Below are 23,403 nucleotides of genomic sequence, written 5' to 3' on the forward strand. Positions count from 1 at the left end.
GGGATCGATCAACCATGGTTGGGGTCAAAATTAATACAGACGATTCATGTATTTATTCCGATTAATTGCTCGTAATTTTAAGGAAATAAATTATCTGTGATTAACGTAGCCGAAGCTTAATCGGATATGAAATGTTGAAAGCTTGGATATGATTGAGAAGAGGGAGATATGTATGGAGAATAATTAGTTAAAGAAAGAAGACAGTTGAAAAACAAAACAAAATGTAAGTTGATGAAAAACATGTCGGATATGTTGATGAGATCGGTGAGAAGTGTGGTTCAAGTAAGAGTGTCAGACACGTGCAATGTGCAAATGCATGCATGTGGTTAGTTTCACTGCTGATGTCTTAGAATATTGCTTGCGTACATTGAGTCGATCTCGACATGAACAAAAGGACCGGTTGCAAGTAGAGTGGTTCGCGAATAAGCTCGAGTTCGGCTCGATAAAAGCTCGATTCGTTAAGAACTCGAGCTCGAACATGTAAATGTGTTCGTTAAGAAAACGAGCTCGAGCCGAGCTTTTAGTGTGTTCGGCTTGAGTTCGGCTCGAACTCGTTCGGCTCGAGCTCGGCTCGTTAAAATTCGAAAAAAAATCAATATTTTCATGATAATTTCGTAATATATATATGTTATTGAACGCCGAATTTAACATATAATATATCAAATCGATCATGAGGATATTAACACACTAAAAATTTTATTTGGCTTGCTATTTTAAGAGTAAAGTAGCGGTTTGGCCTTATTTTTCTCTGGCTCGGCTCGGCTCGACTCGTATTTGTTCGTGAACAAGCTCGTTTTCGGCTCGTTAGTTAACGAGCTCGAGCTCGAACACACTTTTTTGTTCGATAAGAAAGCTCGTCTCGGCTCGACTCGGTCAAAACTCGGCTCAGCTCGGTTCGTGAACAGCCCTAGCTGCCAGATCCCGGATCGGTCTTTAAAAAGTACTTAAAATCTATATAAAATAAATAAATTCAGAACCACTAAATTTTATTTAATTATTGATATTATTAATTGATTGAGATTTTACCGTTGTAGGTCGCTACATATGCGTTTAGCTATTCAACATTCAAGCCCTTAGTTTAGCGTCGGATTCTGACCCTCCAAATTTAACAATGCTGAATAAACAAGAATTTGATATCACATAATAAAACAGTTCTATTTCCCCCTTTCATCGAAAATGGTATTTTGATAACCATCTGTGAAAGTGGAATATTTTATTTATATTTTTAAATTTTATACAATCATTAAGCAACGCCTTGTACCTCAACCGAAAAAACAAGCAAACCAAAGATAATGAAATGAATTATCCCAAACAAGAATACGTCTGACTTCCACACTTTCTGTTTCAAACCGAGGTATCCTCTTTCTTCAGTTTCTTGTGCTATTGGAAGAAGCCCAACAAGCTTTCCATCATTGCCCTTCAAGAATGAATCAATTCAATAGCTCTTCAGAAAGGGACATTAAACTGAAGCTACTTAGATTGATCAATAAAAGAGTCTAATCCATCTCTCGAAAAGTAAAAGATATAAATGAAAAGAATGGAATATAGTTCTATACTACAGTAAACAGCTAAAGCTTACCATAAACAATTATATTTTTATGATGATTATAATAATACCCAAATTAACCATGCTACAAGCACTTTTCGCTCCAATAATCATATGATGCACGAAAATCGTTTAATTTTTTTATAATTAAAAGTAGATGTATAATTAAAAGTAGATGATAAATTAAAAATATTATTAATAAAAGCCCGTGCGAAGCGGGCACAAATACTAGTAATTAGTTAAAGCGTGCAACTCAGCTCTATAGACTATAGCTATAAATATTTCTGATTTTAATTTTTTTGTTTTTAGTTCAATAAATGTTTTAAGTCTAGCACAAAAATATTTTAAGCTTTCAAATTCTTTCAAATATGCCAAAAATAAGAACTTTGTTATCATTCTGTGTACCACAAACAAAATACACTTCTCACACTTGTTAGTTGTTACAACGTGTTTGAAAATTAGTTTATCAATCATCACTTCCTCTGTTGCTCCTTGCCCCTTGGTGCTCCAACTTTGCTTAAACCTTCTTAAACCTTTGACAAGTACGTGTTATTTACTTTTTCAGTAGTTCTTAATTATTATGTTTTTTTAATTTAAAAAGATAATATAACTAAACATCAAGATTTATATTTCTTTATCTTTAACAAATTATAAAAATTGTAATTTTATTTAAAATTGTTGATAAGAAACATACCTCGAACATTTACATTAGTTTCTTTAGTATTATATCTGTAATTTCACATCTATACACGTCAGTTAGGGGTGGGTTGAAATTTTGACAACTATGATCATGAGTACCAAATACGAGAAAATCATATAAATTACAAATCATACGTACTATCTACAACTTGTGCATTATTTCATTATAACTTTAAGATGATTAACATTGCAATAATATACATTTTTTTAGTTAAAATAGCATTTTCTTTGTAATAATTAATAAACATGTCTATTTTAATATTTTTATTAAGTATGCTAAATAAATGTTCTAATTTAACACATTAAAAAAAATTAATAATTAGGCATTAAAATGCTAACTGATAATTAGCCCAAAGACATACTATATTTTATGAGAAAAATTAAATGTATTTAATTATAATAAAAAAGAACTATTTAAAAAGACTATTAAAACATGTTACTAATTAGAAAAATCCATTCGTCCAAATACCGACCGACCATAACTACCAAACTTTATAATATTTTGACTTTAATAAAATAGTATAGATGTTATATTTTAGCTTTCAGGTTTGCCCATTTGTAAAATTAATATGTTATTTAAGAGAATGTTTTTTAAACTTCTAGAAAGCTTCATACTAGCATACTTATTATTTTTTTGTCACTACTACTTATATTTACCAAGATTAAGAATAGAAAATTCACTTAAATATAGTAAAAAGCTGATGCGGTCAGGTTCATTTAAGAAATGTGGCTTTATAAACTCCTGCGAACCATAAATGGAGGAACTCCATAGAAACAAAACAACATTTTTACCAGTGGCCATGTCAGGTTTTCTTCCCTGAATGCCATCTGAATGAATACCATCTGAAATCTCAGATAGAATATATCCCAATGATCTCTACGGAATTACAAGAGGATATCCCAATGATCTCTACGGTTTAAAAGAGGATTAAACAAAACTTCCCATTTTCTCTGATTCTTAATGATAAAAATTCAGACTTACTTTTCAGTAGACAAGAAATAAATACGGAGCAAGGAATTATAACATGGGCTGGTAAAATCTTGACTTGTTAGTCAGCTAAAGATTTGGTAAGCTAACTATAAGTATCATTTTAGCAGATATGAGGAAACTTCAAGAAATTAAACTAATGCTTCCAAGGGTTCACATATTCTGAAAACAAAGTGCCCAGGAATATTGCGGTGAGGTTTCATCATATCTCAGTGACAACATATTACATTTCCGAGTTCCCTTGATAGGCTTGTAAACTTACAGTGCATCAAAATACAATTGATCAAGTCCACGACAACATATAATTGATCAACACAATTATATTGACACAACAGATTAGCACATAAAATTTTCACATCAACACCATAGCTAAGTCACTTTCTAATACTAAACGATTAAGATTGGTCTCTTAATGATTAGTAGTCATAGATCAAGGACCAAATCGTTAAGCTACTTGTATTATTTTGTGGCTCTACCTAGATCTTGTAGTACTATCAAACGCTGACCCAAAAAGTCTTCCACCATTATAAGTATACCCATTCCGGTCAGATGATCTAGGACGATTATATTCATGAGAAACACCAGGGGGTGTTCGCACTGAATGGAAAAGAAGGTATTAGGGATATCAGAGCAAGCACATCAAGACAGGATGAACTACGCCCTTAGACGTCATAAAAAGTATGTACACAGAGAGAACATAAATAGGAACAAAAAAAAATTAGAAATGAAAATCATATCACCTTGAGCATAGCCTGATCGTTGCGATGAGAACATATATGATGAATGCGGTGCGGAGTGTGGAGTAATATCTTCAGAGTCATTATACTGTCTTACTTTGGGGGCAGAGCCAAATGCAGGCTTGTCTTGTCCAGAAATCTGTTTTTCATGGGTTCCATCATCAATAAACAAGAATGAATAAGTTATTCTAGACTCCAGGAGCAAAACTAGTAACTCTCAACATATTTCTAAATAAATTTATCTTTAGACTCAAAGAGAAGAACTAGTAACTCGAACATAGCTTCTAGTAATGAGGGAAGCAGTGGCTGCTCGCCAAAGTCTTCAAATAGGGCTGAGAAATAACGAGGCTATGTATCTTTATCAAACCTCAGTTCTGTCTGAGTCCATTTCCCGAAACTAATTTTGGACAATATTTTGTATTTGTATATGATAAATAGGGATTGAGTTTAGCAATCAAATCATATTTCTTAGGTTCTCGTTTTGTTTAACTATCAAGTATTATACACATAACACTAGGGATCAAAACAACTTAAAGCTAGACTCAGCTAACAAGGACTAAAAGCCGAGGACATTTAAACTGTTATTAGAGAATGTCAAACTCTCCTCAGCTCATTTAGAATCAAAATAGCTTGCTTGACAAAAGATTGGACTTCATAAGACTCTATTACAGTCCTGCTGCAGCAATTAATGTAAGCTAGTATGCATCGTAGTCCAGAAAAAATTGGAAACTAAAATTCAGAAATGCATTTTACTGATGTAGCTAATAGCAATGTGCCCCAAACAGTACAAGAGTCAGTTGGCAACTTACAATGTCGATAAGAGCTAACAAGCATCATTGTGCCAACTGAAGCTTTCAGATTCGTAAGTTTGTAATATATAAGGTAGCTAAAAAGGCAAAGTAAAAGGGGATACCGCAAATCTAAGAGTTCGGTTGTAGAGAGTGACAAGCCCGGAAAATAGCCTGACAGCATAGTCTGCAATCTCCTGCGTTTCATATTCAGCAAACGCGAAGCCCTTGGGTCGATCAGTTTCCCTGTCTCGGGGAATATACAAGTCCACAACACGGCCTGCCTGAATTAATATATCATACAAAACCCTGTCACTCACTCGTTCATCCAGATTGCCTGCCAAGTATAAACACAAAAAGCAAACCTGAATTAGCCTAAACATCTCATCTGACTAATACAACAAAAACAATGACTTAATTGTTGAATTTTAACATAGGCACATTGTAATTACATAAGATTGCAACATCTACTTGTGTAATTGGAAACAAAAATTGAAATTACAACAAATAAATCATCAGGAAACGATAAGATACACAAAACGAAAGAAAAACAAGAGATGGATAGAGAAAGGACCTATGAAAACGGTGCAATCACGGTCGCCAGACATGATCAATTCAATTGCTTCAAGGGGCTAGGGTTGGGTTTATAAACCACCTGCCTGTAATTGTCGATGTAACTAATACTGGCTTATAGCCCGTGCAAGGCACGCGTGATCCGTAGCGGTTGCGGGATCCTAGGTTAAAAAAAATATATAATGTGATTTAAATATTTTTCAAAAAATTTATATGTTTCTAAATTAAAATTGATAAACATAATTTGTTTTTAAATTAAGAAAAAGATTCATAAACATGCAATAAGAAGGTATAATCTATTTTGGATTAAGAAAAAGTTTTTGTATTTGCTAATCACATAAATCCGGCTTATTAATTTTAAAATATATTATAAAAAAATTGTGACGGTGAGATTTATATGATTCTACGAATAAAACTGGTAGGAAATATTTATTTGGGATTAAAAAAATCATATACACGTGAAAGACAGAATTTGGTTTGGATTCAGAAAAGGAATTATAAATATGCAAGGTGATATCAGTTGTCTTGTAGAACAGAAGTTAATTTTCCAATCTAACGGTGCTTATTTGTTCAATATAAGATCCAACGGATGATAAGCTTTTGGACCAGAGGACCATGCGACCAAATTATCTCGCTTATTATATATAAGTATATAATTTCCCAAGATTATATGCGACTTGTTTGCAAATATTTTATTTAAATATTTATGATTAATTCGTGATCAATTTTTAAAAAATTATGTAACTTTTTTCAAAAAAAAATAAATAAATAAATTATGTAACTAAATTATTGATTATATTTTGATTTAATTATAAAAACTGATCTATTAAATCGATAAAATCTCAATAAATTTTAAACGGTAGGTCAGACGATTAGTTTTGATTCCAATATATATAAGATTTGACTTACAAAACCGTTTAAATTTATTGCTTTTACTTTTTTAATATTTTAATGTTTATTCTCTTTTTCTGAAAGTAATGTTTTAATTTCAAACAAACTATTTTTTTCCAATAATTTCTTATTCTATATGATATCTTCTTATTATCATACTTTACTTTATTAATCATACTTATGTTTTTCTACCTGTCTATTACACAAATATAAAATATATCTTATTTAAATATTATTAATTATTCCCGCAAACTCAACTGCATCCGACAAATTATTTTTTAAGGATAATTTCTATGAAATCACTGTATAATTGACTTTCTCCATTGGTATCATCACATTTTTAACTTCTATATTTGATAATCTTATATATTTAATTTTTCATGTTTTAGATTGTAAAATAATAGTATATATAAAATTTTGGGAAATCTACAAAACTACCTACCTTTTCTTTTATTGTTTTCAAAAATACTACCTTCCAGAATTATTTTTAAAAATACCTTTTCATAAATTTTTTTTTTCAAAAATACTGTTTGCAACTTTTGCAACCTCATTTGCAACTACAGGCGGCGCCAGCCGTGTTGCAACCTGATTTCAAGTTCCAGTTTTCAAATGTCATTTTCGACCTCATTTTCGGAATCGATATATATATATATATCGATTCCGAAAATGAGGTCGAAAATGACATTTGAAAACTGGAACTTGAAATCAGGATTTGTAATTGCATATATGGTTGCATATGGTTGTATTCAGTTGCATATGGTTGCATTCAGTTGATTCTATTGTAATCTAATGGCCCCGCCAGGGGCACACCATACATCTGTTGTTACTTACAGTTTTCAGTTGCATTTAGTTGCAACTGAGGTTGCAAAAGTTGCAACTGCAGTTGCAACCTCATTTGCAACTTTTGCAACCTCATTTACAAATATATATAGTTTTCAGTTGCATTTAGTTGCAACTGAGGTTGCAAATGAAGTTGCAACTGCAGTTGCAAAAGTTGCAACTGCAGTTGCAACTTCATTTGCAACCTCATTTGCAACTTTTGCAACCTCATTTGCAACTTTTGCAACTTACAGTTTTCAGTTGAACTAGTTGCAATTGCAGTTGCAACAGTTGCAACTTTCCATTTTTATTTGCAACTTTTGCAACCTCATTTGCAACTTTTGCAAACTCATTTGCAACTTTTGCAACCTCATTTGCAACTTTTACGGCTGCGCCGCCCAAGGTTGCAAATGAGGTTGCAAAAGTTGCAAATCGTATTTTTGAAAAAAAAAAATTTATGAAAAGGTATTTTTAAAAACAATGAAAAAGATTGTAGTATTTTTAAAAAAATAATTTTACAGATGGGTATTTTTAAAAAGATCCCTAAATTTTTTGTAAAAACTTGTATATCTAAGTCATGAGTTGAGTGGGTACACGGTAATTTTTGAAACTGTTATGTATAGTGTGGATGACTCTTGTGTTATCCTCACCTTTTGTATTCTCTCATCAATAGCCAACCTTTGGCTTTTCACTATCCTTGTAACTTAATCAAGAGGGCCTATATATAGAGCCATTTGTGTAAGTTTGAGAGGTACAACAATATGATAATACAAGTCTTCCATCTCCCTCTTTTCTATACACTTTGAGCTAGTTATATTGTAGTTATTTTCATAACACGTTATCAGCACGAGTTGCTCCCGTTTTCGTTACTTTGATTGTGCATCTTATGTTTAAGAAGTCCAACACTTCAACATTTGTTTGTATCCAAATTTAAGTGGTTAAGGTTCGCTCTAGTACAAGGTATGGCTTGTCCTTATTATCAAAAGATCGGAGTTCCCTTATTTCATTTCAAAGTAAAGAGTTGTTGGAGTGATTAATCTGAAAATCGGTCATGACTATAAGATTATAAGGTACACATCTTTATCATCTTCTTTTATGAGTAATGTTTTAAGTCATTATGTTCGACTTGTGCTTATTCATTTTTTTCCTAAAATTCATATATTTCTTTAACAAAGAAATATTTCTGTCCTGTTAGAAGTTTAATGATCTTAAAAGTTTAAATTGCATTCTGACCGGGTTCTGAGTTCTATATTATTTTGGTATTCCGTGATTTATTGTGAAATGGCTACATCTTCATTTTTTATGAATCTTAGCATTTTTAAAGATAAATGAGCTATTTAAAACTTTTGTGATTTGCATCTTTTCATGTAGATTATTTTGGATGATGTTATTAATGTACCTTGTGTTATTTTTGGAGTATGATAATGCTTTAAGTTCAATACATGTAATTTTGTTGGTGATGTATCTTTGCGAAAGTTTAAAATTTTTAATGATGATCATATTATTTAGATATAAACTTGTATTTGTGTGTTTCTTATTATACCTTGGTAGAACTCCTGCTAAATTTTATAATTATTGTGATTTATGTTAGAATGATTCAACAAGAATTGATTATGCACAAAATATGTTAGAATTGATTAGTTCTACAAGAATGATTTATGCTAGATTGATTTATGTGATTTTTGTAATTTGAATGAGACATCTTGTGACACATTTACATAAATCTGTTAACACTACCATTATATCTTTGGCACATGTTAGAATGTTTGTATTATGCATGAATCGAATATTTATGAGATACTTGTTTTTATTAATAAAAATCATAAGTTATTAGTGACTCTCTAATCCAAAAATTCTACATGATTAATAGATAGTAAGTTGCCCTAATCTTTAAGAGATCATGAGTCATATGTGTTCCACTTTATTCTAAAAAATGATTTTTCTCAAGTCATTATTATCTATTTCATATGAGTTTAAATGGATAGTAAGCTTAATTAATGACTTAGCTAATTTTTCTATGAGAGAGATAAAAAAAATTCCATATCATTTTTATCTATATGCATTATGTATGACCTCACCTCTAGTTTTTGTCAATATATCTCTAATTAATATATGCTACAAATATTTGTTTGTCCATATTTAATCTTTCTATTTCAAAGACACCCCAAATTTTGAGATAGTCAAAACTTTATATATTATGGTTTGAAAGAGATGGCTTATGCGCACACACTATGTCACTTATATTAAGTTGTCTTGCTCACTTATTAAAGTGTATTACATCTTATGCATGATTCAAATACGTGATATTTCGAAATCTTTATATGATATCTTGATAAATGATAAAATCACTATGTGCCTTTGTGATTTAAACTTAAGATTTGTAAAAGTGATTTTTATCCCACTTGAGCTAAATGATGTTGGTATTATCAACAACACCTATTTGACGTTTTTTTTTAATAGATTGAAAGGCATATGTTCAGCCTATTTGTATTTAAAGAGGTACAACTCAACTCAGATCAGAAAGCTCAGTAAATAGCAAGTCATCGGAATCAGTACGAAGAACGTCACATGATTTATGGAAATCATATGTCAGATAAGTTCCAGGATGCTGCTGCACCACACTGAAAGAAGTTCATTAATATGTTCAAGCCTCAGTGCACAAATAATCTTTTGTGGCACGTCCAGGAATTCAGAAGACATAAAGTTTCTATACTTTATTTCATCAGAAGATTCCATTTAATGAAGATGTACGTACAAGACGAAGACTCGACGAACTAACCAAATTCTTATTGTTTATTTGACGAAGAATATTTGATTTAACTAGATACAGATGAACCAGACAGTACATCTATGTATCAGTTATTCAAATTAAATATTTGAAGTCAAGCAGAAGTGGTAGTTCGTTCGTTCGACAAATCAAGAAGAAGTTATTAAAGTTTAAAGAAGACAGAAAGCAGTTCTACTGAAGATTGGGTGATTAAATATTTAATAGACTATTATTTCACTTCTCAAATGGTTATATTAATTATGTAATTTATTTATTAAATTAATTCACTCTCGAATTAATTTAATTTATGAATTTATATGATTAACTTAATTAAGTGAATAATTTTCTATTTTATATTTACTATATTATTACATTTTTAATCACCAAAACAGCCCAGCAAGACAATCTGTGATTGTCTTGCCGAACTGCCCACTTGGAATGGAATCAGTGTGCAAGACAATCCAATTGTCTTGTCTTGCCGAGTGTTTCAGTGGTGTGCAAGACAATTCAACTGAATTGTCTTGCCGATGGACTTGTGTGGCAGCAAGACAATCCTGTTGTCTTGTCTTGCCGAGAGTCTCACTTTCTGCAAGACAATGCAGTTGTCTTGTCTTGCCGAATGCAAGGAGGTGTGCAAGACAATCCCCAATTGTCTTGCCGTTTGTAGTGTTTGTCTTTCTGACAAAGAGATTGTCTTCCCTTCCCTTTGATTGTCTTTCTGACTTGGTTGAAGCTTGGTAGACAATCTGAGATTGTCTTCCCTTGCCCCTTTTTGTCTTGCCCAAGCCTAGATTGTCTTACCCTTCTTGTAATTGTCTTGTCTAGCAATTGTCTTGCATGTACAATGTTTTGCCTATAAATATGGCATCCATTCTTCATTTTCAAGTGTTCATTCACTTTGTATTCAAAGCATTTGTAAAGCTTTCAAGTTGTTAGTAACTTGCTTGTTCGTTATATCCACAGTTTTCTGTGCTTTGATAACCCGGTTGTTTTAATCACTAAATCTAGAATATACCCTGTCAAATTTATTCTACGAACTTTAGTGGACATTAAAACTGAACCATTTTAATTATATAACGACTTCAACCATTGTTATATTAATTAATTATAATCTGATTAACAAATCATATTCAATCAGATTCACTTCCGCGACGATTTGGTACTGATTGTATTCAACCCCCCCCTTCTACAATCATATCCGGACCTAACAATTGGTATCAGAGCGGTTGATACCATTTTTCCGTATCAGATCCTATACACACTCTGTAACGTCCAAATATTTTTTATTCGAATTAATTTTATTCCAAAAATTAATTTTGATTAAAAATATTTTTCTTTCAAAAATCTAAATCTCTCCAAACACTATTCACTTTAAATCTCTAAAAAAATGAGTACGCAAAAGATCAGTAGCATTAAAATCCCACCGTTCAGCCAGGAACACTTTGGCCTATGGAAAAGGCACATGTTCCTATTCCTCCGCACTGCGAACAGAAAATACATCGGGATTTTGGACAAAGGTGTTACTACTCCGATGAAGGTCATATTAGCACACGAAGAGGATGGTGTGTTGATACCTCATCAGGTCATTCCGAAAGAACTTTCTGAGTACACAGACGAAGAGAGTGATCAGATGAACTTAGATGATGCTCTTCAACTAATCTTGGTTGAATCTCTAAATTCAGTGATGTACAATGCTGTTGTAAATTGTACGAACGCCAAGCAAATCTGGGATACATTAGAGATTATCAATGAAGGCTCAGAGGAAGTTAGGGAAAACAAGAAAGAGATACTGATGGCTCAGTATGAACAGTTTGGTTCCCATCCCGGTGAAGGGATTTCAGAAGTATTTATCAGACTTAATAATTTGATAAATAATTTAAATCTGAATGGGAAATTCTACGACAAGAAAGAGGTCAACATGAAGTTTCTCTTAACCCTTCCTGAACATCTGGAACACAGAATCACTGCCATCAGGGAAAGCAGAGATCTGAATGAGATTTCTCTGGAAAGACTCTACGGAGTTTTGAAAACTTATGAACTGGAGCAAGTTCAGAGTAAACAGAGATATGGCTGGGGTAAAACACAGAACCATTCGAGAGCTCTAGTTGTTGAGTCACCTGTACTGGAAGAAAAGGAGAAGGATGTTGTTGTTCCTTCTAAGACTACTCAGGAATTTGTTGTACCTGAGATGGGTCAGACTGCTTCTACCAGTGGTGACGAAGAGTTCTATACAATGGAAGAGCTTGAGCAGTTAGAAGATCAATCTCTATCACTGTTTGCCAAGAAGTTTGGAAACATGAGATTCCGGAAGAACCCTTCCTATAAATACAAACCTACTGTTAGTAAGTTTCAGAAGGGAGGCTATTCATCTTCTACAAGCAAAGGAGGATACAAGACTGGGATGGTGGACAGAAGCAAGTTCAAATGCTTCAATTGTGGTGAACCTGGACACTTTGCAACTGAATGCAAACAGCCCAAGGTTCAAGGAAAAAGAAAAGATTCGTATGATGAGCTGAAGCAGAAGTATGATGCACTGGTTAGAAAGCATCATGGTACTTCTGGAAGTCAAAGTTTCAAAAGCAAATCTTATCTAGCAGAAGGCAAAAGCTGGGATGATACAGATAGTGATGAAGAGGAGCAGCTAGGGAATGTTGCTTTCATGGCTACTACTGGATCATCTTCACCTCCTCCTGCTGGAAGCTTTCAGGTAGATCCTACATGCCCTAAACTGTTTATGCAATTAGGACTTGAAAGAGATGATGCTATTAAAAGGATGAAAGCTGCTAATCTTAAAATTGATACTTTAGTCTTAGAAATTCATGCTTATAAAATGAATGAGATGAAAGTATTAAAACCTAAAATAGAACAATTGACTATGGACTTAGGATTACAATGTGCTAAAGTCAAAGTTCTAGAGAAAGGTGAGATTGCTTTAAGACTTCAGCTAGACGAAGAGAAAGTGAAATGTAAAGCCTTTAAGGATGCCTCCTTGATAGTCAAAGAACTTAATGATAAACAAGAGATCAAGAGAACTGTTGGAATAGGCTTTGACTATAACAAATCTGTAGGTAAGGCTAGTAACATTACTCCTTTTAAGAAGAGTGCTGAAGAGAGAGGGATTCCTTTTGTTTTGAAAGATTCCCTTAAACCTTTGTTTAAAACCTCAGAAGCTGAACCTCTTTTAGAGACTCCTGTTGTCATTAGATATGAACTAAAACAGGAAGACCTTAAAATGAAAGAGAGTAATGAGATGAGAGATGAGATTCTGACAAACCTGAAACCAATTAAAGTGAAAGGCAATGTTAGGTTGCCTAAAGCTGGTTTAGGTGTCAACTCTGAGAGAACTAAATTCAACAAGCCCAATAATTTTGTTAATAGTAAGAACAAGAACAATAGGTGTCATTCTACTGAGAACTTTAAATCTGACAACAAGGTTAGAGTAGAATCTATTGATGTTCCTACTACTATGACTGATATTTCTGTTGTTCCTACTTTTGATGCATGTCATAAATCTTGTAGTATTGATAATTGTATGACTTGTGCTTTCAATTTGATGTCTGCTTATTTTAAAAATTTGCATGCCAAAAATGAAAACACATCATCTAGACAACACACAAACAACAAGCATGCTAGATCAAAGACTGCTAGTCCTACTCATGTTAGGAAGGAGACTTATGTTCCAAAGCCTAAAACTAAGGTTTATAAGGCTGTTGTTAAGGAAGTAAGTTCAGTCAAGTCTGAACCAAGTATCAGTCCAAGAGGCTCTGTTGTATTACCTAATAGAAATCAGTTCTTTAAGACTGCCGGACCCAATCAAGTGTGGGTCCCAAAGACTGTCTAATCAAGTTGTCTTTTGCAGGGTGCCAGTGGAGTTGTTCGTGTTACCTGGGTGCTTGACAGTGGAGCGTCAATGCACATGACTGGCAATAAATCCCTGCTGGAGGACATAAGAGAAGGAGCTGGCCCTACAGTCAGTTTTGCTGATAATAGCAAAGGTCGTACTGTGGGATATGGCAAGTACAAAATTGGAAGGATCATCATAGAAGATATTGCAATAGTTGAAGGACTTCAACATAATCTCCTGAGTGTCAGTCAATTCTGTGACAAAGGATATTATGTTCATTTTGAAAAGGAGATATGTATCATTAAACATATCAAGGATAAGCGTCCTTCACTATGTGGCATAAGGAAAGGCAATATATTCGTAGCTGATTTGTCTTCAGGACCTGGAAACGAAGTTCACTGCTTCTACGCCAAAGCATCTGCTGAAGATAGTTGGTTATGGCATAAGAAACTCTCACACCTCAACTTCAAAACCATGAACTCTCTAGTCAAGAGAGATCTAGTAAGAGGTTTGCCTTCCCTGGAATTCTCATCTGATGATCTCTGTGAAGCTTGTCAGAAAGGAAAAGCGAAGAGAGCATCTCACAAAGGCAAAACCATCAATACCATTACAGATCCACTTCATTTGTTGCATATGGATTTGTTTGGCCCCGTGAATGTTGCATCTATTGATGGAGGAAGATATGCCTTAGTCATTGTGGATGACTTCTCGAAATTTACTTGGGTTTACTTCCTGTCTTCTAAGGATGAAACTCCCCTGACAGTAATTGATCATATCAAGTTGGTTGAGTTGGAAAAAGGTGTTCCTGTAAAAGCTGTAAGATCAGACAATGGAACTGAGTTTAAAAATCAAACTCTAATCAACTTTTACTCTGAAAAGGGAATTAGAAGGCAGTATTCAGCACCAAGGACTCCTCAGCAGAATGGAGTCGTCGAAAGAAAGAATCGTACACTGATCGAAGCTGCAAGGACTATGATTGCTGAAGCAAAGCTTCCTCTGTACTTTTGGGCTGAAGCTGTGTCTACTGCCTGCTATACCCAGAATAGAACTTTGATCAACAAGGATCATATGAAAACTCCATTTCATCTGTATAACAACAAGAAACCTTATGTCAAACATCTTCATGTCTTTGGAGCCAAGTGTTATGTTCTCAAGGATGGTGAAGAGAACTTGAACAAGTTTGAGCCAAAGGCTTCTGAAGCAATTTTTGTTGGTTATACAAATAATGCTTATAGAGTTTTTATAATTGATACTCTGTCAGTGAAAGTTAGTGTCAATGTTACATTTGATGACACTAAACTTCCAAGTATACAATCTGCTGATCCATCTGAGTCTCTGAAGTTTGACAACTATCCAGACTCTGATTCAGATGATGATATTCCACCTGAGGTTGCAACAGGAGATGACAACAATGATAATGATCCAGGCAATGGTGGAGGAAATGGCAATAATGCTGGAGATTCCACTGATGCCAGTGGTGGATCATCAAGTCAACCTGGCAACAACTCAGGGGGAGCTGGTGGATCAACTAGTCATACACATCAGCCAAATGATAATACAGCTGAATCATCAAGGACACACCTTCCAAGGGAAAGGATTTGGAGCAGAGATCATCCCTTTGATCTAATTATTGGTGATCCTGATGTTGGTGTAAGGACTAGAAGTGCTACGACAAATGAATGCCTATTCTCTGGGTTTTTATCTCAACAAGAACCAAAGAAAATAGAAGAAGCACTTGCTGATCCTGATTGGGTTCTTGCCATGCAAGAAGAACTCAATCAATTTGAGAGACAAGAAGTCTGGGCCCTGGTTCCAAGACCAAAAAGAAAATCTACCATTGGAGCTAGATGGGTCTTCCGTAACAAGTTAGATGGTGATGGCATTGTTGTAAGAAACAAAGCCAGACTGGTTGCAAAAGGTTATTCACAAGAAGAAGGAATTGATTACGATGAAACCTATGCTCCAGTTGCTCGTCTTGAAGCCATCAGAATATTTCTTGCATTTGCTGCACACTCCAACTTCAAGGTATATCAAATGGATGTGAAAAGTGCATTTCTGAATGGAAAGCTAGAAGAAGAAGTATATCTGGAACAGCCCCCTGGCTTTGAAAATCCAGAGTTTGCTGATTTTGTATACTTCCTATTCAAAGCTGTCTATGGACTCAAGCAGTCACCAAGGACATGGTATGACACTCTCTCTGAGTTTTTAATAGAAAACAACTTTACTAGAGGTGTCATAGACAAAACTCTCTTTTACAAATTGCATGATAAGGATATGATATTTGTACAAATATATGTTGATGATATTATATTTGGTTCTACTAACGATAACTTGTGCAAGAGATTTGCTAAGTTAATGCAGAGTAACTATGAGATGAGTATGATGGGTGAGCTGTCCTACTTCCTTGGTCTTCAAGTAAGCCAAAAGGATGATGGAATATTTATTTGCCAATCCAAGTATGTCAGAGATCTTCTTCGAAAGTTCAATCTAGAAGACTCTTCACCGGCAAAGACACCCATGGCCACTGCCACAAAGCTTGACCAGGATAAATCTGGTAAGAAAGTTGATATCACAAGCTATCGTGGTATGATTGGCTCTTTACTTTATCTTACTGCAAGTAGACCAGATATCATGTTTGCAACATGTTTGTGTGCTAGGTTCCAAGCTGATCCTAAAGAATCACATCTTATAGCCGTCAAAAGAATCTTTAGATATCTTAAGGGTACACCTGGTTTAGGTATTTGGTACCCTAAGAATACTGGTTTTGACTTAACCGGCTATACAGATTCTGATTATGCAGGATGCAGGATTGATAGGAAGAGTACGTCTGGAAGCTGTCAATTTCTAGGACGTCGGTTGGTTTCCTGGTATAGCAAGAAGCAGCACTCAGTGTCTACCTCTACTGCTGAAGCTGAGTATATAGCTGCTGGTAGCTGCTGTGCTCAGATCTTGTGCATCAAGAATCAACTGAATGATTATGGTGTTGTAGTAAACAAAATTCCTATATTTTGTGATAATACAAGTGCCATAGCCATTTCCAACAATCCGGTTCAACACTCAAGAACCAAGCACATTGATATCAGGTATCATTTCATACGAGAACATGTCATGAATGGTACAGTGGTGTTACATTTTGTACCCACGACTGAGCAAATTGCTGACATCTTCACGAAACCACTAGATGAATCCACTTTCTCTAAGCTGGTTTGTGAGTTAGGGATGTTAAATATGACATAGTTCTCTTGTATATATCTTTCATATGTATCATATGTGTTTGTATATTTTTTTTGTGAATTTTCTGTGTAATTATATCTATATTATAAGATTTTATATGATTTCCTGTATATTATCTGATAATATTCTAAGTAATTATGCATGCTTGTAAATTAGTAAATGATTTCCTAAGTGCTCATATACTCCCCTGTAATATTCTCTAGGCATTTAGATAATTATTTGTAATTATTTTGTATTTTTCAAAATTAATTAAGCATAAATATTTGATTTTAAGTTAATTCATTTTATTGAATTAAAGTTAAAGTCATAAATATTTATATTTAACTAAAGTTGAAATTTACAAAATATTCGTGTATTATATACTATTGTTTTTATTATAGATTTTTGATTTTAATTGCAAAATGTTTTATCTTTTAATATAATCAAAAATCATATTATTATTAATTGTTTTTCTGCAAGACAATGTAATTGTCTACATTTAGGCTCGGCAAGACAATTAAATTGTCTTGCTGAACCGGTTTTTCGCCGTTTTTCAAACAACTCGGCAAGACAATCCCATTGTCTTACCGAGTCTGTCTTAAGTCAGTTGACGTATCAGTAAGACAATCAGATTGTCTTACTGACACATCGTTTGTCTGCCTTAGTGAATCTCGGCAAGACAATTCAAATTGTCTTACCGAGACCATTCACCCCCGTTGTCTTACTACGTGCGTATACATATATACACAAGACAATCGTGCAAGACAATTCGATTGTCTTGCTGATCTCACTTCATCTTCTTCAACTGCCCACTCTCAAACACGTTTTCCGACCTCTGGTTTTCAAGTTTCACCACGAAAACTTGCTGGTTTACATCTTTTCAAGCGTTTGCTTGCTGGTTTGGTTCAAATCGCCGGATTTCAACCGAACCTCTGCCGGATTTTCGTCGGAATCTCGTCGGTTTTTAGTCGGTTTTCAAGGCTTTTTCGACTGAGTTTGTGCTGTGGTTTGCCTTGAGTTCGATTAACCTGTGTTTGTGGTGTGATCTTCGAACTGATTTGAATCGATTTAGGAGTTAGGGTTTGTGTTGATTTTGGGGCTTTTAAAATTAAGGACTCGTTTGGCTTGTGATATTTGAAGTGGATTAATTGACTAAGTACCATTTTCATTAATTAACTTTTAATTCGAGATTATTCTAATATTTCGAATTAATAATTAATTAATCAAGTTTAATTATTAATTGAACTTTGCGAGATAATTGAGAATTAATCTTTTATTTGAAAATTTCTCGCTTAATTCAATTTTTAATTACTAAAAATGGCCGGAGAATTTGAGATTGCTGAGACCAACTATTGTGCTAACCTAAACTTCGAGGATTGTTCTGATCGTTTCAAGAAGTGGATCCGCTTTCTGACTCAACAAAGTCTTGTCAGTACTGCACTAACCGCTGATGTTCCTATACAAGTGCAACCACTCTTCGACTTCTACTCTAATGCCGTCAACTCTACAACTCTCGAGAATTATAAGTTGATTGGTGATCTGCCAAATGGACGAAGGATTGTTATAACTGTCGATGATGTGAACCGGATTCTAGGGTTTCCAAGGAATAACTTTCAAGTGGAACCAACCAGTGCTGAGTTAACTCAATTCTTCCAAGACATCCACTACCAGGGACAGATTTTTCTCCCTAGAATGTCTAAAAGCAAATTGAAGGCTGAATGGGATGTCTTTTTCGATACCTTGGCAAAGGTATTTGCTCCCACTACAAGGCAGAATTTTCACAATATATCTTCTATGCTTCAGATCTTTGGATTCTCCGTGGCTTACAATCGTCGAATTAACTTTGGGAAGATATTACTAAAGGAGATTATCAGAAAAATGGGTTCTGTCTCTCAGAGATCCATTCATGACAATGACAAGGTGGAGTGTCACTTTCCAAGGTTCTTAATGCTATTCTTAAGTGACAAGATGAATGATGCTGATAGAGCAATGTACGTTGATTCTGCAGTGGTGCCCATTCTAAGAACTTGCACCAAGATTCAATCAAGACTTGCTAATCAAAAGAAGCATGAGAATGTGCCTCTTGTTGTTACTCCTTACATGTTGGAACAGTTTAATGTTCCCCTTCAACCTGTCCAAGTTCCTCAGCCACTACAACAACAACAATATCTACCTGATCAACAACAACCGGCTCAACCTGAACTTCAAGAAGACCAACCTCAGGATCAATCTCCTCCTCACAACTTCCAACCACTTCAACTTCTACAAGATTATCAATCATCCAGCCAATCCTCACATTACTCTCCCTACAACCCTCCTTATAATTCTCCACAACAATCACCTCACCAATCATCATACAATTCTCAACACCAATCTCCTCCACAATACAACTTCTTCCCAGACCAACAAGCCTCCATTCTTCCCTCTCAATCTGAACCAACACCTTCACCTACACATACACATACCATTCCTCCACCACAATCCACCTCTCAGCCTCTGCCTGCTGATTCTGCTATCAATCCAGAGCTACAGGACTTCAGGACAGATTTACAGGTAGCTCAGGTACTTTCTAATCTCACTGATACCTTTAATATTGATATTGCAGATTTTGATTGTGATATTGGATTTGATTTCCAGACTCCCAGCATTGAACCTGTAAACACCCAGGTTCATAACCAAGCTGACGTTTTCGTTTCAACAACTGATTCTTCGTCAAACACATCAACCGACACTACTCAAACACCAGTTGTTCGAAAGGTAGCCCGGAAACGGAGTGGTAGTGCAATTCTGAGAGAACCCGCAGCTCTGTCTCATAAGAAGCAAAGGGTGGCAGAACCGGAGACAACTGCAGCCGCATCCATTTCCTCCCAAAAGGATTTGGACACTGACATGGTAAATATACAGTCTCTAGATTCATTCTCTCCACAGAATGCATTTATTGAAATTGGCCGTCCGACCGCGGTATCCTGTAAAGAGTCAAGCACACAACTAGCACTCACGCTAGTTGAACCTTTGTCTTTTGATTCTTCACTTAGAGAGAGCACAGATATTCAAAAATTGTCATATGAAAAACTTTCTGATCACTCTTTCTTTTTGGATCAGGCTATACTTGGCAACCTGCAAGTACATCAGCCTTCACAGGCATCTGAAGGACAATTTGTTCCTTCACAACCTACAGTTCCATCTCAGGGAACTATGGTTGTCTATACAGGTACTGGTGACGGTGTGACAAACACGAGTGAAATCAGGCAAACACCGAGCGAAACACATGCACGAGAGGATAGTGATAAATCTTTGAGTGTTCGTGAGGTGAGTGCACACACCAACACTAATCTGTTACAGGAACAATTGGCTGCTCTGAAAGCTGAGATTTCAAGGTTGAATGCTGAGAATGCCAGATTCAGAAGTGGAGAGTTGGTGACTCTACAGGAAAAGGTTGTTGATCCTTCATATTCTTCTCTCAAACAGGAATTAGATGCTCATGTCAAGGGTATTCACTCTCGGATGGACAAGTTTGATCAATCTCAGGAGCTCTGTCTGACAAAGCTTGGAAACTTGGAGCAAACTCTGGCTCAAGTTATTCATCACTTAAAGCTTAATCCGTCAACAGCTCAGTCTACTCCAGAGGATCCCTCAACTAAGGGGGAGAAGGATAAGGATGACAAAGATGATCACAGCAATGCTGGTGCTGGTGATAGGAGTAATAAGGATGATGCTGACAGGAGTGACAAGGGTGGAGAAAGAGCAAGTGGCAAAGAATCTTCTGAAGCTGATAAAAGCTATAAAAGGTCTAAAGGCAAAGAACCACTGCATCAATCTGAAAATGTCTTCAACACTGACAATTATGATGATTATCCCAAAGACATGGATGATGATGACGTATTCGATGCTACCTATCGTCAGGCTGAAGAAGAAGGTAAATTTGATGAAAGCTATTTGTTTCAGGAAGAACCTGTTGATCCTGAACACGAGGAAAATGTCAGGAAGTTCAAAGCAGAAAATGAAGCCAGGAAGCGTAAGCTTCGTGATTATCAGAAACTTCTGGAAGACAAGTTGATCACAGAGGAACAAATCAAGATTGAAAAGCAGAAAATCTATGATGCTGCGATCAAGCAGAAGAATCTTGAAATTAAAAGAAAAGAAGGAAAAGGCTGGGACATTGCTAGGAGAATATTCAATGGACCTCAAAGGGAAACTTTCGATGATAAGAAGTTCTTATCTCTGATATATGATCTTCGAGAGGTGAACCCTGATGAGGATGTGTTTATGCATGCCTTTGCCTTAGAACTGGAATATGTAACTGTTGCTGTTAGGGGACTGCTAGAAGAATGGGAGCTGATTGTCTACACACAGAGAAATGGTTCATTCAGACTATCTGTCGAATTTCTCAAATCATTCTCTGTATCTGAGCTCTGGGTACTTCGCAACAAAGTCAAGCGTTGCTCAAACTTGAATGAACTTCTTCGTGACAAACTGTTGGATTGTGCTGTTTTCAACAGTCCTCAGGTTGTTAAGAACCCTTACTGTGTCAAGTTTGTTCACTTGGAAATCCTCTGCACTGTCTATCTAAATGAAGAGGCTTTGCCAAAGTACCCTGCCAAACGTCTGGCTCTAGCATCCACCTTACTAAGGACCAAGGGCTTCGCATCTAAAGCCAAGTCTGATGCTGATGATGTAATCTCATCCTACTGCACTCGAAGAAACATTTCTCAATACTTTCGGAGGATGAAGGGTGTAACTAAATCTCAGCCATCTGACTTCCGTGAAGACCCTGTGGATCTGGAAGTTCTTCACCAGCTAGCTCTGGCTCGTGAAAGAAAGAAGCGTGGAGAATCCACTGCAGCTGAAGAGCCTACTCAGAATGAGCCTTCTACTCCAATTATTCACTATTCTGATGCTGAAGAAGGAGAAGTCACTCGTTCTGAGTGAATAGATTGATTAGGATATTTGTTAGATATGTTCAAGGAACATCCTTTTGTAATCTATTTATGATCATGGTTTAATGTTTAATGCAAGCCATAAACTTTTGCTATTTACATTCTATTGTTTAAATCTTTGTCTTATCTGTTAGTTGAGTTATCCTCTAGGAAATTTGCATGTTATGTTAACAAACAAATAGGGGGAGATTGAAAGGCATATGTTCAGCCTATTTGTATTTAAAGAGGTACAACTCAACTCAGATCAGAAAGCTCAGTAAATAGCAAGTCATCGGAATCAGTACGAAGAACGTCACATGATTTATGGAAATCATATGTCAGATAAGTTCCAGGATGCTGCTGCACCACACTGAAAGAAGTTCATTAATATGTTCAAGCCTCAGTGCACAAATAATCTTTTGTGGCACGTCCAGGAATTCAGAAGACATAAAGTTTCTATACTTTATTTCATCAGAAGATTCCATTTAATGAAGATGTACGTACAAGACGAAGACTCGACGAACTAACCAAATTCTTATTGTTTATTTGACGAAGAATATTTGATTTAACTAGATACAGATGAACCAGACAGTACATCTATGTATCAGTTATTCAAATTAAATATTTGAAGTCAAGCAGAAGTGGTAGTTCGTTCGTTCGACAAATCAAGAAGAAGTTATTAAAGTTTAAAGAAGACACTGAAGATTGGGTGATTAAATATTTAATAGACTATTATTTTACTTCTCAAATGGTTATATTAATTATGTAATTTATTTATTAAATTAATTCACTCTCGAATTAATTTAATTTATGAATTTATATGATTAACTTAATTAAGTGAATAATTTTCTATTTTATATTTACTATATTATTACATTTTTAATCACCAAAACAGCCCAGCAAGACAATCTGTGATTGTCTTGCCGAACTGCCCACTTGGAATGGAATCAGTGTGCAAGACAATCCAATTGTCTTGTCTTGCCGAGTGTTTCAGTGGTGTGCAAGACAATTCAACTGAATTGTCTTGCCGATGGACTTGTGTGGCAGCAAGACAATCCTGTTGTCTTGTCTTGCCGAGAGTCTCACTTTCTGCAAGACAATGCAGTTGTCTTGTCTTGCCGAATGCAAGGAGGTGTGCAAGACAATCCCCAATTGTCTTGCCGTTTGTAGTGTTTGTCTTTCTGACAAAGAGATTGTCTTCCCTTCCCTTTGATTGTCTTTCTGACTTGGTTGAAGCTTGGTAGACAATCTGAGATTGTCTTCCCTTGCCCCTTTTTGTCTTGCCCAAGCCTAGATTGTCTTACCCTTCTTGTAATTGTCTTGTCTAGCAATTGTCTTGCATGTACAATGCTTTGCCTATAAATATGGCATCCATTCTTCATTTTCAAGTGTTCATTCACTTTGTATTCAAAGCATTTGTAAAGCTTTCAAGTTGTTAGTAACTTGCTTGTTCGTTATATCCACAGTTTTCTGTGCTTTGATAACCCGGTTGTTTTAATCACTAAATCTAGAATATACCCTGTCAAATTTATTCTACGAACTTTAGTGGACATTAAAACTGAACCATTTTAATTATATAACGACTTCAACCATTGTTATATTAATTAATTATAATCTGATTA

At 35.1% G+C, this 23,403-nt stretch overlaps 1 protein-coding gene across 2 annotated transcripts; it reads right to left on the reverse strand.

Moving 5' to 3' along the window:
* Window positions 1–1,115: 1,115 nt before the first annotated feature.
* Window positions 1,116–5,477, reverse strand: LOC108211531 (spliceosome-associated protein 49). 2 transcript variants are annotated; one of them, XM_017383160.2, is made up of 4 exons: window positions 5,333–5,471; window positions 4,884–5,095; window positions 3,974–4,109; window positions 1,116–1,417 (listed from the first exon to the last, which is right to left on the reverse strand). In XM_017383160.2, exons 1-4 carry the CDS (start codon window positions 5,364–5,366, stop codon window positions 1,410–1,412), a joined length of 390 nt encoding a protein of 129 aa, XP_017238649.2. In that variant the 5' UTR covers window positions 5,367–5,471; the 3' UTR covers window positions 1,116–1,409. The 2 variants fall into 2 exon arrangements, with proteins under 2 accessions (XP_017238649.2, XP_017238648.2); XM_017383159.2 differs by lacking the exon at window positions 1,116–1,417 and adding an exon at window positions 3,408–3,830 and having other exon boundaries at window positions 5,333–5,477.
* Window positions 5,478–23,403: the final 17,926 nt, after the last annotated feature.

Source organism: Daucus carota, chromosome 3, assembly GCF_001625215.2.
Source record: "Daucus carota subsp. sativus chromosome 3, DH1 v3.0, whole genome shotgun sequence".
Classification (NCBI taxonomy): Eukaryota; Viridiplantae; Streptophyta; class Magnoliopsida; order Apiales; family Apiaceae; genus Daucus; species Daucus carota.

Coding starts and splice junctions, on each gene's coding strand:
- LOC108211531 (XM_017383159.2), bottom strand. CDS start 5,366: ATGTCTGGCGACCGTGATTGCACCGTTTTCATAG. Junction 5,096..5,332: donor TGATTGCACCGTTTTCATAG/GTCCTTTCTCTA, acceptor TATACTTGGCAG/GCAATCTGGATGAACGAGTG. Junction 3,831..3,973: donor ACGATCAGGCTATGCTCAAG/GTGATATGATTT, acceptor TTTTCCATTCAG/TGCGAACACCCCCTGGTGTT.